General features: G+C 42.9%; 1 protein-coding gene across 3 annotated transcripts in view; it reads left to right on the top strand.

The window, feature by feature from the left end:
- The window catches only part of LOC136858638 (myrosinase 1), a 100,408-nt gene that overhangs the window by 61,626 nt on the left and 19,745 nt on the right, over positions 1 to 19,037 (top strand). For all 3 annotated transcript variants that reach the window (XM_067138342.2, XM_067138343.2, XM_067138341.2), the window contains 4 exons: positions 1,067 to 1,256; positions 9,434 to 9,528; positions 12,907 to 13,054; positions 17,998 to 18,149. In XM_067138342.2, coding sequence (XP_066994443.2) covers positions 1,067 to 1,256; positions 9,434 to 9,528; positions 12,907 to 13,054; positions 17,998 to 18,149 — 585 coding nt within the window. The remainder of the gene's footprint in view (positions 1 to 1,066; positions 1,257 to 9,433; positions 9,529 to 12,906; positions 13,055 to 17,997; positions 18,150 to 19,037) is intronic.

The raw sequence follows: 19,037 nt of genomic DNA on the forward strand, positions 1-19,037 counted from the left end.
CCCTTTGTTACTGTAAATATGATTATTGACGTGTCCCATATCACTGTATGATCAGTTGGACGAAATAAAATACAATACAATACAATACACGAACTACAGTCCGCCCACTTCAGCTGAAAACTCTGTGCATTGTTACCCGTCTGTTAAGTGACTAAGAAATGTTTGTGCGAGGCCATTATCACCATACCAACTCTTTATTATAATTTTATTTGCACATCATGCAAGAGAAATGTGATGACGCAGATTTATTCATCTGCGAAGCTAAAAGCATTGATATATTCGAATATTTTATGTTAATTTAACATAAAATTAACTTATCCGCCTCTGCGGTGTAGTGGTTAGTGTGATTAGCTGACATCCCCGGAGGCCTGGGTTCGATTCCCGGCTCTGACACGAAATTTGAAAAGTAGTACGAGGGCTGGAACGGGGTACACTCATCCTTGGGAGGTCAACTGAGTAGAGGTGGGCTCGATTCCAACCTAAGCCAGCCTGGAAGTGGTTTTCCGTGGTTTGCCACTTCTCCCCCAGGCAAATGCCGGGATGGTATCTAACTTAAGGCCACGGCCGCTTCCTTCCCTTTTCCTTGCCTATCTCTTCCAATCTTCCCATCCCTCCACAAGGCCCCTGTGCAGCATAGCAGGTGAGGCCGCCTGGGCGAGGTACTGATCATCCTCCCCAGTTGTATCCCCCGACCCAATGACTCACGCTCCAGGACACTGCCCTTTAGGTACTAGAGGTGGGATCCCTCGCTGAGTTTGAGGGAAAAACCAACCCTGGAGGGTAAACAGATTATTAAAAACGAAGATAATTCAGATAGACCCTGTAGTACTATAACAACATTGTCTTTAAAATGGATTTTGTAAAAGAAAAGTCTAAACCAGTGAAAAATTTGTAAAATAAACCACTGATATGAGTTTCCCCAGTTTTTAAATTTTACAGTATGGTTAACGGCCCTAGATTTTTCATGGACAATTATGATTACCCTAGGTTAGAGCGAAGATTTCATAGCATACAGTCATAACACTCATAACTTCCAAGTGGTACAATAAATTGTGTTTGATTTCAGGTGAAATGGTGGATCACATTAAATGAACCCTTAACATTCGTAGCTGGATACTCCAACGATGGAGTATTCATTCAAGCTCCAGCGATCAATAAGCCCGGTGTCGGGGACTACCTCGCCACTCATCACCTGCTTATCGCTCATGCTAGGGCTTACCATCTCTATGACGAGCAGTACCGCGCCACGCAGCAAGGTGAGTTACTGTTCTACTGGGGTTTTAGGAAAGAACTGGGCCGTCGCCATTTCAGGTGTGGCTAAGAAAATGGTATGTCAGTCATGTTTATGACGTCGCAGATCACATGGTTAACATACCTACACCTGCCTGCACGAAAGAAAGGCAGGCACGTTCTGGGACATCACACATAGACAGCAAAATGTCAAATTAGTTTCTGAAAGTAAAACAGGACAAAGGCATGGTGTTGGTTTTGTTTTTATTTTTCTGCTTGTGTGTGTGTGTGTGCGTGTGCGTGTGCGTGTTTTTTCCGTCCAGGCTTCGTTTTCCCCGGACTCAGCGAGGGATCCCACCTAACCGCCTCAAGGGCAGTGTCCTGGAGCATGCGATATTTGGTCGGGGTACAACTGGGAGAAAGGACTAATACCTTTCCCGGGCGGCTTCCTCACATGCTATCCTGAACAGGGGGAATGGGAAGATTGCAAGGAGACAGCCAAGAAGAGAGAAGAAAGCGGCCGTGGCCGTAAGTTAAGTACCATCCCGGCATTTGCGTGAAGAAGAAGTGGGAAACCAACTTCGAGGATGGCTAAGGTGGGAAACGAACCCCCTCTACTCAGTTGACCTCACGAGGCTGAGTGGACCCTATTCCATTCCTCAAATTTCATGATAGAGCCTGGAATCACACCCGGGTCTCCGGGGGTGAGAACTCAAACCTCACGTATAATCCTCTAAAATAATATCGTGACGCCAGAAAGTTGTGCAGAAATACTGATAATCCAACACAATTATAACAGTATACAATAAAAACATAATTTTGTTGCTTATAATGGTTCTCTCCTATTAGCTTCATTCTTATGTACTAATGTTTTATATGTATATCTTATTTCTTCTACGTCAAGCTGAAGATGATCTTAACATAGTTCGAAATAAGTCCTTAAACATAATGTTTAGACAAGCCATTTAATTTAAATGGTAATATTTTATTGCACTGAAGAGGTGGACAATATATACGTAAATTATTATTATTATTATTATTATTATTATTATTATTATTATTATTATTATTATTATTATTATTATTATTATTATTATTATTATTGAATATCCAGTTACAAACCCTATTTTACCAGTAGTATATTAGGGCTATAAAATTTTATATAATCTGTATACCGGGTGGTTCACCAACCCCTTACTTTTATCAGAGGAAGGCAACCCAACTAACGTGTATATCATACTCATCCGAAAAACATTAGTACCTGCTCCTTTACGGCCTTAGTACAACTATACCGATTATATAATGCTCGCGAATATGATTCATTAGCAGCAGTATTATTTCTTCTTCTTCTTCTTCTTCGTAATCTGTTTACCCTCCAGGGTTGGCTTTTCCGTCGGACTCAGCGAGGGATCCCACTCTACCGCCTCAAGGAGAGTGTCCTGGATCGTGAGACATTGGGTCGGGGGTACAACTTGGGAGAATGACCAGTACCTCACCCAGGCAACCTCACCTGCTATGCTGAGAACAGGGGCCTTGCGGGGATGAAAAGATTGGAAGGGATAGACAATGAAAAGGGAAGGAAGTGGCCATGGCCTTAAGGTAGATACCATCCTGGTATTTGCCTAGAGAAGTAGGAAAGCACGGTAAACCAGTTCCAGGCTGGCTTAGGTTGGAATCGAACCCACCTCTACTCATTTGACCTCCCGAGGCTGAGTGGACCCGTTCTAGCCCTCGTACCACTTTTCAAATTTCGTGGCAGAACCGGGAATCGAATCCGGGCCTCCGGGAGTGGCAGCTAATCACACTAACCACTACACCAGAGATGCGGACCGGTATTATTTCTATGATTTAAAATATATTGAATTGTAAAACAATCGCAGCTGTGAATAACACTGTCTTACTTTTGGACAGGTAGTGCCTGTAAGGACTACTACGTGCTAGTTCAGCACCACGGCTCGCGATAGCTAAGGCGACTAAATCACGCTTCGTTGCTAGTGTATCAGCCAAGCTATCCGGTAGAAGGTTCGGTCCACAGTTTAGCACACTTTTTATTTGATTAACGGTGTTTACAGTGGCTGTATTATGGCCACATGTCATCCTGTTCCAAAGAGTGAATGTTCCCCCTTTGTATCCTCTTCAGTTCCGAACATGTTTCCGCCTTCGTTGTGTTATATATTGCTAAAATAACTTTAAAATATTCCCAAAAGAAAATTACCTTTTACTAGTTTTTTATGATTTGTAGCATACGTGCTACATCAGGACTCAAGAGTTGATTTTTTCTGCCCTTATTTATATATTACTTATATTGTTTTGTATTATTTCAGGTAAAATACTGCCTGTAGAGTATATGCTACATACGGTGTGAGAGGGTATCCGATGTTACGTAACCAGGTTGGACTACGACATGATGGTCTGTAGGGTACCCTGTATATTTAGTGTAATAAATGCTCGATATGTTAGCCACCTTGGCTTATGTAGATTTCAGCATCACATTTCAAAGACATTCCTGCACGTTGTAATACGCCAGGTGTAACAGCTTGGCATGCTTCGGTGATCAGTTGCCGAAGATGACCAGGATCTTCAGGCTCCTGTGCGAACACCACCTGTTTTAAGTGACCCTTCTGAAAGAAGTCAAGTGGCGTTAGATCGGGTGATCTGGCGGGCCAGTGAACATGTCCGTCATTTCCCATCCATTTATTTGGATATAAAGAATGAAGATGGTTCCGGACGACTACTGATCCGTGAGGTGGTGCCCCGCCCGTTGAAACCACATTCAGAATCGCTCATGCAGTGGCTCGTTCTCCAGCAACTGTGGGGGTTCATTTTGAAGAAAATGAAGGTAGCGCGCTACCGTTAGATGTCCGTCGAAGAAATATGGTCCGATGAGACAGTCACCCAAGATTCCACAACAGCCATTTACTTTCCCCTGCACTTGAAATGGGCCCTGTCTTACCCAATGGCGATTCTCCGCGCTCCAATAGTGCATATTGTGCCGATTCACAACGCCATTGTTGGGAAATCTTGATTCGTCTGAAAACAGGACTCTTGAAAAAAAGGCTGCATTATTTGTCACCCTGCGTAATGCCCATTCACAAAATGTTACCCTAGAATCGAAATCACGTCCGTAGAGGTGCTGGTGTAACTGCAGATGGTATGAGTGAAATTTATTCTTATGCAGTATACGCACGACTGATGACCGGCCGATGTTAGTCTGTTGTGCAAGTGTCCAAGTACTAAATGAGGGTTATTATGGACAGCATCCAAAACAGAATCTTCATTTGGACCAGACGTTAGAGGAGCATCCCTAACGAAAATTACACTTCCAAGCATCCCAGTTGAGCGCAATCTTCGTTCAAGGTTTTGGAAAGTGTTGGTGGTCGGTAGTCTTATGTCAGGAAATTGCTCGTGATAGAGACGTTGCGAATGGATTGCGTTCCGCCTTGTTTTTCCATAAATGAGCAACATGTCAATGTACTTGTCACTGGTATACATCGTGAATGAATGAATGAATGAATGAATGAATGAATGAATGAATGAATGAATGAATGAATGAATGAATGAATGAATGAATGAATGAATATGTGCTGTGATGTGACCTGGTAAGTGTGCATAAACATTGTGTGTCTGCTAAAGTGGGATGCTATCTGTCGGTCAAAAATAAACAGAAAAACGAGCCACTGCAATATCGGCATTCAGACACCTTGCGTCATCGGCCCTTAACCGGCCAGCCACAAATACAACATACAAAACGCACGTTAAAGGATTATTACTTAAATATGGCCGTTCGACATCGAAGTTCATATCCGTGTCAAAGTCTTCAACAGTGTTCATTTAACTTTTTACCTTTACGAAGCGCGTGGCATACATTTTAATTCGACCGTATTTTCTCCATAAATTAGCAATAACTCAACGTACTCTTCGTAGGAATATATCGTGAAGAAATGAATAATTGCTGTGATGTGACCTCGTAGGTGTGAATTAATATTTATGTGCGCTGAACTCGGAAGGTTGTGGATTCAAATCCCATGCTAGCCGTCCTGAAAATGGTTTTCCTAGGTTTCCCATTTTTCACCACCAGGAAAATACCGGGATGGCACCTTAGTAAAAGACCAAGGCGGATTTCCTTCCCAATCCTTCCCCAACCCATCCTTAAGGGAAAGACGGCAAATCAGAGCGCATCCCTTAAGACCAATGGGAAAAAATACTGATTAGTATTTTATCCACGCTAAAATGGAGCAACTCTACCGTTCAAAAAAATGCCTTACGCTGAATTCGAACCGCGACGCTGCCGATAATCACACATTTTGTTCTCCAGCCCTTAACTGATTCGGCCACGAAGTCAACATACTTCATATTTGTTAGAGGTTTAGTACTTAATTACGGCCATTCCACCTCGAAAGTTAATATCCGTGTCAAAGTCTTCAGTGATGTTTTACAGTGTTCATTCAACTTCTTTAGATTACAGAACACATGGCATAACCTATTAATTCGATCGTAATACGGGTACCTGTTTTATTTCAAGGCGCAATAAATCACATGTTTGCCGAATGGTCCTTAATATTTGGCGCGGAATTGTGCATAGTAGTTTCTTCTTTGCTAGGTTTATTGATCAATTTACTGTGATGACACACAGTTAGCGGAGAGCCTTGTCGACCATAAAAGGAAATTTCAAGTTAATTGGTGTTCATAAAACTAAATTATCAGTATCTTTAGGTTATATAATATACAGCGTGGTTCACCAGCCCCTTATTTTTCGGAGATAGGCAACCCAAATAACCGACAGACCATGCCGTATTTTAACGGACACACAACGCTTATGCACACTTACAAGGTCGCATCGCAGCACGTATTCATTCACTCAGTAACCAGTGACGAATACACTGATATGTTGCTCATTTATAGGAAAACAAAGCAGAACCCAGTCCAGTCGCAACGTCTATCACGAGCGTCTTCCTTTTTTCCTACAATTGAACTTACGTCGCACCGACACAGATAGGTCTCATAGCGACGATGGGGCAGGAAAGGGCTAGGAGTCGGAAGGAAGCGACCGTGGCCTTAATTAAGGTACAACCTCAGCATTAACCTGTTGTGGAAATGGGAAACCACGGAAAACCATCCTCAGGGCTGCTGACAGTGGCGCTCGAACCCACAATCTCCCGGATGCAAACTCAGTGCTGCGCATCCCGAACTGCACGGCCAGCTCGCCCATGAGCGTTTTCCTGACAGAAGACTACCGACTACCAATACGTTCCGAAACCTTGGACGAGATTGCGGTCAACAGGGACACTTAAAAGTGTACCTTCAGTGAGAGATGCTCCTATAACGCCTGGTCCAAATGAAGAAGCTGCTTTGTACGCTGTCTAGAACAACCCCCATATTAGTACATGGAAACTTGCACAACAGGCAAAGATAAGCCGGTCATCAGTCATGCGCATACTGCATAACAATAAATTTCACTCATACCATCTGCAGTTACACCAGCAGCTCCACGGACGTGATTTCGATGCTAGAGTAGCATTCTTTCAATAGGCACCACACAGTGTGACGAACAATGCAGCCTTTTATGTCAAGGATCCTATTTTCAGACCAGTCGTGATTTCACAACAATGAAAATGAAAACCTACAACCTGTTTTCCAGTCAATGACCGGGTCAGGGATGGAATGAATAAAGTTCCCATCTAGCGGCGAGGATAGGAATTGTGCCTGCTGCCGAGGCCTGTCGCACTCCTCTGGGGAAATTATTAATGACTGACAGATGGAATGAAATTATAGCGGAGAGTGTTGCTGGAATGAAAGATGACAGGGAAAACCGGAGTACCCGTAGAAAAACCTGTCCAGCACAAATCTAACATGGAGTGACCAGAATTTGAACCACGAAACTCAGCGGTGAGAGGCCGACGCGCTGCCGCCTGAGCCACGGAGGCTCGATTTCACAACAATACCATCGTAAATATGCAATATGCATTATTGGATCGCGGAGAATCCAAAGACAGGACCCATTTAAAGTGCAGTTGGGGGGAAAATGTCTGGTATAGGATATTGGGTGGCTCTCTCATCGGACCATATTTCTCAAAGGACATCGACTGCGAACACGATATCATTATTTTTATCAAAATGATCTCCCACAGTTACTGGAAAACGTGGCGCTGCGTGAGCGATTACGAATGTGGTTTCAAGAGGACGGCAGTATCCAGTATTCGGGAGATAGTGCATTCGAATCCCACTGTCGGCAGCCCTGAAGATGGTTCTTCGGGGTTTCCCATTTTCACACCAGGCAAATGCTGGGGTTATACCTTAATTAAGGCCACAGGCGCTTCCTACCCACCCCTAGCCCATTCCTGTCCCATCGCCGCCATAATACCTATCTGTGTTGGTGCGACGTAAAGCAACTTGTGAAAATCAACAGGACGGGGCCACATCCAAGCGAAATAGCAGTCGTACGGAACCATCTTCATCCTTCATATTCAAATAAATGAATAGGAAGGGGAGGACCCGTTCACTGGCCCGCTAGATCACCCGATCTAACGCCGTTTGACTTCTTCCTGTGGGGTCGCGTAAAGAAGGTAGCGTTTGCACAGCAGCCGGAAAATCCTGGTCACCTCCGGCAACTGATCACTGAGGCATGCCATGTCTTTACTATGACGTACTGAAATCTGCATAAACCAAGGTTATCAAAATTTCGAATACTTGCTCATACTGAATATGCAGGGTACCCTACTTCCTACCTACAGACCATCATGTCGTAGTCCAACCTGGCTACGTAACATCGGATTCAAATGGCACTTTTCAAGACTAAATAAAAATTCACTCTTCGAAACAGAATGATATGCGGCTGTATTACAGTCACTGTACCGAGCTCGATAGCTGCAGTCGCTTAAGTGCGGCCAGTATCTAGTATTCGGGAGATAGTAGGTTCGAACCTCACTGTCGGCAGCCCTGAAAATGGATTTCCGTGGTTTCCCATTTTCACACCAGGCAAATGCTGGGGCTGTACCTTAATTAAGGCCACGGCCGCTTCCTTCCCACTCCTAGCCCTTTCCTGTCCCATCGTCTCCATAAGACCTATCTGTGTCGGTGCGACGTAAAGCAACTAGCAAAAAAAGAACAGTCACTGTAAACGGCGTTAACAGACTATAAAAAAGGAATCATCCTCTGAATATTGAACTACTGCTACACAGATTGCCTGACGCAACAGCAATGACGTGTGATTTACCCACCTTAGCTACCGCGAGCCGTGTTGCGTACATAGCACGTCGAAGTCCTTATGGAGTCCTCTGAGTCCGAGGGAAAAACCGACCCTGGAGGGTAAACTGATAAAGAAGAAGAAGAAGTGATCGGTTTACACATTCATTTTAGTTAAAGTAATAGAAATAACACTGTTTTCTAACATATTCGCGAACATTATAAAAACGGTATAGTTGTACTAAGGCCATAAAGAAGCAGGTACTAATGTTTTTCCGCTGGCTATGATGCAAGCGTTAGTTGGGTTACCTACCTTTCCTTTCTCTCTGTTTACCTTCCAGGGTTGGTTTTTCCGTCGGACTCAGAGAGGGATCCCACTTCTACCGATTCAAGGGCAGTGTCCTGAAGCGTGAAACATTGGGTCGGGAGATACAAATGGGGAGGAGGACCAGTCCTCGCTCAGGCTGCCTCACCTGCTATGCTGAACTGGGGCCTTGGTGGGGGATAGGAAGATTGGAAGGTATAGATAAGGATGAGGGAAGGAGGCGGCCGAGGCCTTTAGTTAAGTACCATCCCGGTATTTGCCTGGAGGAGAAGCGGAAAACCACGGAAGACCGCTTCCAGGATGGCTGAGGTGGGAATCAAACCCACCTCTACTCATTTGACCACCCGAGGCTGAGTGAACCCCGTTCCAGCCCTCGTACCACTTTTCAAATTTCGTGGCAGAGTCGGGAATTGAACCCGGGCCTCCGGGGGTGGCAGCTAATCACATTAACCACTACACACAGAGGTGGACTGGGTTACCTACCTACGGAAAAATATAAGGGGCTGGTGAACCACCCGGTATATACCGGTATATGTTGTCTTGTGTTCCGTCCAAGATAAGTGCTGAACTCGACTGTCGACTCATATTTGCAGCGCTTCTACCTTCTTCCTTAACTTATTAATAAATATCATTATTGAATCTAGAAAAGAGGTAGTGTACATCACCATTGTCAATGCTCTACTTACTTTCTTCCAGGAAAGGTGTCCATCACTATCAACTCAGACTGGTATGAACCCCTGACCAACTCTACAGGGGATATCGCTGCCGCCGAACGTGCCAGACAGTTTTACGTAAGTCTTGCTATCTTCAATAAAATCCAAATGTAACCAACGTTTCACTTATCTGACTTATCTAAAAATGGAGGTACTAATCACAGGAACATGAAATGTTTTGACGTATAATTTCATCTGAAATACTCTAGTTCTCTCACAGCAAGAATATGCTACCTAACACAAAGGGATATTCATGGCATGTACGCAGACATTTTTATTGGTTCTCTTCTGGGCAGGGTACAGTCCTACGGTGGCTTTGTACTTCTTTTCTTTGCCCAATTGTGCATTGAAATCTCCCATCAAAAATTTGGCATGATGCTTAGCAATTTGGGTTACAGTTTCTTCTAGAAGTTCCCAGAATTCTTCCACCTTTTCTGGGTCTTTATGGTTGTAAATATTTGTAGGTGCATGAGCAATGATTACTGCATAGGTTCTGTTTCCAGCACTGACACTTTTTCAGAGGGAGATGTGAAACTCATAACTGAATTTATGATATTCTTTCCTACTGCAAATCCGGTGCCAAATTGCGATGGTGTGTTAAGGACTAGAATTGCTGGTTTACCTTTGCTGACTCGAAGTGGTTTTTATCCGTATATATGATTTCTTGAAAAGCTAAAATATGGATGTTTAGATTGTTCAACATGCCCGTTAATTGTTTCAATTTGCCAGTTTTGAGAAGTGTATTGATGTTGACGGTGCCAAGAAAATGCTTGCGTTTGGGACGAAGAGATTTGGGACACTCCGATACATTCTCTCATGAGGTTCCCAGAATCCGATGACCGAGAAAACCTAGTGCAATCACTAGGGCCTGGGGTACTTTCTGTGTCAGGTAATGGTGAGACGGCCAATTGTCGATCTCGATGTTACAGGTAAGGTAAAGAGCCTTAGAGGTTGCCTCAAGATGGTTTTGGCTGGTCTATGGCTTTGATTGATTGATTGATTGATTGATTGATTGATTGATTGATTGATTGATTGATTGATTGATTGATTGATTGATTGATTGATTGATTGATTGATTGATTGATTGATTGATTGATTGATTGATTGATTGATTGATTGATTGATTGATTGATTGATTGATTGATTGATTGATTGATTGATTGATTGATTGATTGATTGATTGATTGATTGATTGATTGATTGATTGATTGATTGATTGATTGATTGATTGATTGATTGATTGATTGATTGATTGATTGATTGATTGATTGATTGATTGATTGATTGATTGATTGATTGATTGATTGATTGATTGATTGATTGATTGATTGATTGATTGATTGATTGATTGATTGATTGATTGATTGATTGATTGATTTAACATGTACATTTGCTGAAATTATTGTCATTTTAGTGATTATAAAATCTCATATTTATCGGCAATGACGTGTTCTGTCTTAAATGCTGGAATTATTGGCACGAGCTTAAGAACGGCTCAAAGTTTATTGAATTGCATTAGGCCTACGTATTTGTTTAAATATTCAGCCTGCATGAAAGCGTCATATGCCGCAGGTGGACGTAAATATGGCAACGCTGCATTCTTCATAGTTACTGCTTTCGCCCCTCAAATGTCAGACTCCACCTCTCGTTTGACCATGATATCACACAGTCAATAAGAGAATACCTGGTACCGTACACCAGAAGTAAGTCTCCGATCAAGCTTATTGACTGCTGCCCCATCCAACAGTTAACATAAGAATTCTTTAATGAAATGTGGAATAATTCAAATAAATGCTGTAAAGTGGAAAATACATATTATTTACTGAACAGAAAATAACCAATAATAATAATAATAATAATAATAATAATAATAATAATAATAATAATAATAAGCATAATCATAATAATAATAATCATCATCATCATCATCTGTTTACCCTCCAGGTTCAGCTTTTCCCTCGGACTCAGCGAGGGATCCTACCTCTACCGCCTCAAGGGCGCTGTCCTGGAGCTTCAGACTCTTGGTCGGGGGATACAACTGGGGAGAATGGCCAGTACCTCGCCCAGGCGGCCTCACCTGCTATGCTGAACAGGAGCCTTGTGGAGGGATGGGAAGAGTGGAAGGGATAGACAAGGAAGAGGGAAGGAAGTGGCCGTGGCCTTAAGTTAGGTACCATCCCGGCATTCGCCTAGAGGAGAAGTGGGAAACCACGGAAAACCACTTCCAGGATGGCTGAGGTGGGAATCGAACCCACATCTACTCAGTTGACCTCCCGAGGCTGAGTGGACCCCGTTCCAGCCCTCGTACCACTTTTCAAATTTTCGTGGCAGAGCCGGGAATCGAACCCGGACCTCCGGGGGTGGCAGCTAATCACGCTAACCACTACACCACAGAGGCGGACAACAACAATAATAATAATAATAATAATAATAATAATAATAATAATAATAATAATTTTCATTCAGTCATTTGTAAGTGTTGTACTTCTTCGTACTCAATCTTTCCTCCTTCAACTAATCCTTCCGGATCGTCCTTCAAAAAATGTATCTTTTTAATACTCATCCAATTCAGGTCGTCTTCCTCTCGACCATTGCTTTACTTAGAAACCTGTCTTCTCCTACCCGAGCTAGAACTTCCTCACTTGTAACAATTGGTTTTAATTTGCTTAGCAGTCTTCTCTAATTTTTTTCAAGAACTTCCAATCATTTATTCCCTGCCATTCTTCCTGGTGGTCCGCGTTCAGATTCATAAAACTGGACACTCCATATGTAACACTTAGCAGTCGTTATTGCATTTGGATAGCACACGTCGTTTCCTTCTGAAAGCTTTCTTTGTTGTGCCATTCCTAGTTTAAAAAATGAAAATTAAAATCCGCAGCCCAGTCATTTGACCGGGTCAGGAATGGAATGAATGAAACCCCCATCTAGCGGCAAGGATACGAATTGTGCCGGCTGCCGAAGCCTGTCGCACTGATCTGGGGCAATGATTAATGAATGCCATATGAAAAGAAATGATATTGGAGAGTGTTGCTGGAATTAAATATGACAGGGAAAAACGGAGTACCCGGAGAAAATCCTGTCCCGCCTCCACTTTGTCCAGCACAAATATCACATGGAGTGACCGGGATTTAAACCACGGATCCCACCGGTGAGAGGCTGGCACATGAGCCACGAAGGCTCGCCATTCCTAGTTCTTATTGTTAAAATTGGTGAAATAATTATCGTAAGTAAGTTGAGTAACTGATTCTAGAAAACAAAAATGTGAATTGAATGCAAAACAATCATGAATTATTGTCTATGTTCTGCAAGATATACCGTCCTTTTTTTTTCTTTCTTTTTTTGCAAATTAAGACATGCAATCCACAATGGCAATACATTCCGACATTTACTTATGAACTAAGACATTCTTTACGTATGCATTGTTCCTATAGAGGCATTTTTTTCTTGCCGTCACAGTTTGGAATGTTCGCTCATCCCATCTTCAGTACCGAGGGTGACTATCCTGCTATAGTTCGGGAGCTTGTGGACAAGAAGAGCAAGGCTGAAGGAAGGACTCGCTCCCGTTTACCTGTCTTCAGCAAGGAGATGGTCGAGTACATCAGAGGTGAGAAATGTGTGGATTATGAGTGAATTGATATGAATGCAGTAAGTTTTTTAAGCCACACACGACTTCACATCACCACCCCGACCGCAATACGAGGTATAATAACCATACTCTGCAATCATCTTTACCGGGTGAGTTGGCCGAGCGGTTAGGGGCGCGCGGCTCTGAGTTTGCATCCTGTAGATAGTGGGTTCGATCCTCACTGTCGGCAGCCCTGAAGGTGGTTTTCCCTGATTTCCTATTTTCACACCAGGTAAATGCTGAGGCTGTATCTTAATGAAGGCCACGCCGCTTCCTTTCCACTCGTCGGCCTTTCCTATCTCATCGTCGCCATAAGACCTATCTGTGTCAGTGCGACGTAAAGCAAATAGCAATCAGCTTTATAAATCGTGCTATATTTACTCATTCATTTCTGAACCGTGTGTTTTTTTTTTCTTTTTTTTTTTTTTTTTTGCTTTCTCTTCTACCTGACGCATTCTAACAAGCCGGCCCCATGGTATAGGGGTAGCATGCCTGCCTCTTACCCGGAGGCCCCGGGTTCGATTCCCAGCCAGGTCATGGATTTTCCTGGACCAGAGGGCTGGTTCGAGGTCCACTCAGCCTACGTGATTAGAATTGAGGAGCTGTCTGACGATGAGATAGCGGCCCCCGTCTAGAAAGCCAAGAATAACGACCGAGAGGATTCGTCGTGTTAACCACACGACACCTCGTAATCTGTAGGCCTCCAGGCTGAGCAGCGCTCGCTTGGTAGGCCAAGGCCCTTCAAGGGCTGTAGTCCCATGGGGGGGGGGGGAATTCTAACAAATTCACCAATGACTTTGAAGATATACAATATGTTAATCGATATTCTTTATCCTGGTAGCAGCCTTATAATGGCGGGAAGTTGTATTAATCTATATATAGAAAGTAGAACATCTGTCTGTGTGTCTGTACTTTATACAAATCCATATCGTTCCGCCAATTTGAACCAATATTTTGTACTTAATTTTTAGGACCTTGCGGGTAAACCCATCTACAAGAAATTTTAACAACCCTCTCCATTTGCTGTATTTAGGCCCTTTGGCACATTAACATAGGCTAATATAGGCGAAATATTGAATTTGCCGTACAAGGACGAGACAAAGCTCATTTTGAGCCTCGCAACCTGTAGAACAAAACTCGGTAATGTCCTGCGGGCCCCGAAAACCACATTTTAAGGACCTAAAACCAACCGTTTTGTAGATATTGGCATCACACTTCCCCGCTCTTAGGAAATGGATGAAGAAATGACCAGCCGTAACCATGGCAACGTCAGCTCAAGGATTCTGCAGTAGAGTATAGGCCTAGTGTTCGAAGTAGGCATATGCGTAAATGTAGGCTAAGCAAAGGAGAGATTCTACTACAAATGTAACTGTCTCGAAAAAAGCCCTGTGGGAGTAAGCCACCCCTAGGGTACGTGGTTGGCAAGGGGTGGCATATATAAAAATAATCGAAAATAGTGTCGAAACCAAAGGTTTCTTGGTCGCTGAGATGGTGACACTCCGCATGTCATTTAAGTCCAAGTTCAGTTCCCATCGGCATGGGAGTGAGAAGGGCTGAAAAAAGTCTAAAATGGCCCAGTTTATGGATTCATCTTCAAGAACTTCCAATCATTTATTCCCTGCCATTATCTTGGTGGTCCACATTCGGATTCATAAAACAGAACACCCCATATGTAACGCTTAGCCAGTCGTTTTTGCAGTTGGATAGCACTCGCTGCTTGCTTCTGAAAGCTTTCTTTGTCGTGCCATTCCTAGTGTAAGAAATGAAAATGAAAATACACAGCCTGTTTCCAGTCGTTTGACCGGATCAGGAATGGAATGAATGAAGCCCCCATCTAGCGGCGAGAATAGGAATTGCGCCGGATGCCGAAGCCTGCCGCACTCCTCTGAGGCAATGATTAATGAATGACAGATGAAATGAAATGATATTGGAGAGTGTTGCTGGAATGAAAGATGACAGGGAAAACCGGAGTACCCGGGGAAAACCCTGTCCCGCCTCCGCTTTGTCCAGCACAGATCTCACGTGGAGTGACCGGGATTTGAACTACGGAATCCAGCGGTGAGAGTCCGGTGTTCTGCCCCCTGAGCCACGTAAGCTATATCTATAATGCGACGCGTAAATACTTTACGTTATAACTTACTGTTATTATTTGTTTGAAAGGATCAACTACTTCCTAAACTATCTGGGCTGCCAGAAGGAAATACTTCAAGGCGAAACAAAATAATCTTAAGTTAGAACGAACAATTAAACACATAACAAAATTTCAATTTAAAAATGTACAAAAGAGTTCATAAGCAATCAATCAACGTCACAATTAAGAAAAGTTTTAAAAAAACACTGGAAATAAGTAATACGAATCCTAAAAGTAAAAGGTTTGAAAGAGAAAATTACTTAAATTACAGATGTGCGTGTGTACAATATCTTCCAGAATAGCTCTCAACCAAACTTCGTACAAATACGAATTACTACCTCGAAAAAATACTGGAGGAGTAAAACACCTTCTAGCAAACTTCAGGGAGGAAATGACGTACAAGAATAATCAAAAACGAATAATACTAGAGTCAAATCCATAGTTTCCGTGGTCGCTGAGTTACATTGGGGCACTCTGGATGCCGTTTAAGTACCAGCTCAGCTGCGTAAGCATGGCGAATAGTGTTGATGAAGAAAATGTCCAAACTTACCGAGATTAGTTTGATTTACGAGAAAGAAAATAATCTATAAGACTTGCAATTAAACACAGCAATAACTTCTAAACTACAATATAGTTCTTAATCAGTCAACGCCATAATAACGAAATTCTCTTGACACATAATTAGCAGGTAATAACATACCTAAAGGAAACGACAAAATGCCCGGGCAGCGCCGGTAATACAGCTAGTTATACGTAAATACTTCGTTGTCAGGGAAACGTAGACAACCGGTGATCCATAATTTCAGTGTTGTTTCTTTTGCCGCATACCATAACTCCAGAACTAAAGATCCCATCCCAATGGTTTAGGCACCGTTTGATTGGAATTGTAAACACGAGAGAATACATGACACTCGGTGGGACTCAGTTAAATACACGGGGTTGGAGGGGGATTTTAAACGTGTTGAATTTGAGGTATATATTTTTATTAATAACCCCAAAGCCAAATGACATGCGCCAATGGTTAAGATGTCTAAAGATATGAAATTTGACGCCTTACATTCGCATACAAAAATGGTCTAAATCCCAAAAGATCAACTTGGCAAGGGAGAATTCTAACTTTTGAAATCGCAGTGTTTTGTTTTGTTTTGTTTTTTGTTTTTTTGTTTTTGTTTTTTTTTGTGTGTGTGTGAAAAATCGTAAACTTGACCTCCTAAATGAATAAGACCAACCCCTCATGTGGGATAGTTTTAGAAACATTTTCTCAGACGGAGATGGTGGTATTACAAATGGTATCGAGAAATGCACCATCCCCACGAGATTGCGGACAGAGCTGCAACTGCACGAAGTCGCATCGCAGTGGGTACCGCATGCACTGACGGAAGTTCAAACGGTGGATGCGATTTGCAACATGCTCTGACCACCTAGCATGCTGACAACAGGATGGCGAACACTTCCCCTCACGAATAATCGCCATCGATGAAGCGTTTCTCGACGCCACTTGCCCTCTCTAACTCCAGTAGTGTCCATCGTCTGTCTTCTTCCAGGAGCTGCTCGATGACGGCACGTGCCACGTTAGTCCTCACACTGACAGGTCGTCTCGGGCGTTACTGATCACCGGTTGCCACACGTTCTTGTTGCAACTTGCCTACCCACCATGATGATACTGTATGGTATGGGAGGGGGGGCATTATTCCCAAGGCCTTCCACCAATTCACTGTGACATTCTCTCGCATTTCTCCCCCGGAGAACGGCTATTTTGAAGTACGCGCGTTGCTCAATACGGGTTATTTTCACCTCGCACGACACTCGCCACACAACTGATTTCACAGCTCCCTCTATGCTAGTACCAGCAACCACAGAGCCATCTGTTGTTGTGAATACACACTATGCCCGCATAGCTTCTGCGCTACCATTAGCAGTTGTTGATCCGCTCGCATATCTGCAAGAAAAAAGTAATTGCAATGGCTTTTGCCCCAACCCTCGTAAAGAGTACTTTGTGCGTACCACCTAAACAACAGAATAGCAAATCAACGACTGAAAGATGTCAACAAATAGTCAGACAACATTTTAATCCGAAATACCTTGGTGTTATATTGGACCGATCCCCGACTTAAAAGAAATCACTTGGACAATACCATAAAGAACCATGATAACATCATAAAGAAACTGCCTGGCACTTCATGGAGAACCTATCCTCTACCCTTCGACTTGCCACTGGTGTACGCTGCTAAAGAATCGATAAGAATAACAACTGGAACTCTTTAGATCAACACCTACCCCTTGTTTGTTGTACACCATTAGCAATATTACGTCACCACAATTAATATGACTGGAAATTACACCACGTTAATTCCCCATACGATCCCTCGATACATGACGTAAATTGCCTTTTTCCTCAAAATCGTCGCAAACCCGAATTTGATTTTTTTCAATGGCGCCAGATGGGCGAGGCTACACCGTTAGAGTTGAACTGGATCCAATAGATACGCAATATTAGAGTTAATGAATTTGTTGAAGGTTTTCTTAATTGTCACGTTTCTTTCTGTAAACTTTTACTTCACCGTTTTTTCTTGTAATTCGCCATATCTCAACACTTGTTTATTATTTCTTTCATATTTTATTTGTTTCTCTAAATTACTATTTGTTTCCTTTCAATACGATAAATAAAAATACAACATAAATGAATCCCTCTCATTTCTGTGATTCATTTAGATCAATTTTGATTCAGGGTGAATTTCTAAAATATTTCAGTTTCAATCAAATCTAATGAACGTCTTTCTTTTTTTTTCAGGCACTTACGACTTCTTTGGTCTGAACTACTATACCAGTAAACTCGTCACCTCCGGAGAAACTGGTAAAAATCCATCCAGGGATAGGGATTCTGAGGTGGTGACCTCTGTTGATCCGTCTTGGCCCGCCTCATCGGTTACGTCTTGGCTGAAGGTATCTCTAGCAGGAAATATATTGAATTTGTAACGATATTAATGTACCTCATTTTATTCTCTAATACATTCATGTTCATAGCCATGGGACTGTTAGTTTTACGTGGAATCCAAAATACAGGGATATGATTAAGCATTGCAAAAATCCCACATGCATTGCCTGGGATTCGAACCGCGGCCGTCTTCGCGTGAAACCGACGACGACGTCACTCAGCTATTGCGTCCTCCATGGAACACACTTTAACCCACCTTGCTAATAATAAATAAATTCATTAAATGATTAATAATACTGTAGAATCCCGCTGATCCAAAACTGACAACTCGCAAACTCGGTTAATCCGAACTGATTTTTTTACCATTGCTTTCCTCATTGGGCCTGAAAATGCTAATGCAGCTCCACTGATCCTATGAGGACACCTTTCGTAACACTCAAATGCACTGGTCATGCTACGAAAGTTGTTTTTTTATTATTACAATTCGCTTTACTTCGCACCGACCCAAATATTTCTTATGGCGATGATGAATGGTATTACTCAGCACTACCCATACCCCAGCAAGTTCCATATTGTCTTTGTCCGTGGAAGCTACATTTCGCACTGGCCTATACCAAGAGACAGATGCTGAAGTACTACATCCATCAAGGAATGGCAACAATGCTATTGTCGCGGCCACCAAACTAGACGGGTGAGGAAAACTGCGCTGTCGTCAGATATGGGAACGGCGAAGCGACAGATGGTCGAGAGTTGCTTACCCCTGGGCACGGATTGGCAACGCTGATCGTACAGTGCTGTCAAACTGAAGCCCATCCGCTCCAGGCCACCTTACCCGAGTCATTCCCTGTCAAGCAGCTGTTGAGCTCGCATCGTAAAGGCAGTTAGAGATGGATAGT

This window comes from Anabrus simplex, chromosome 1, assembly GCF_040414725.1.
Source record: "Anabrus simplex isolate iqAnaSimp1 chromosome 1, ASM4041472v1, whole genome shotgun sequence".
In the NCBI taxonomy this organism is placed as follows: domain Eukaryota; kingdom Metazoa; phylum Arthropoda; class Insecta; order Orthoptera; family Tettigoniidae; genus Anabrus; species Anabrus simplex.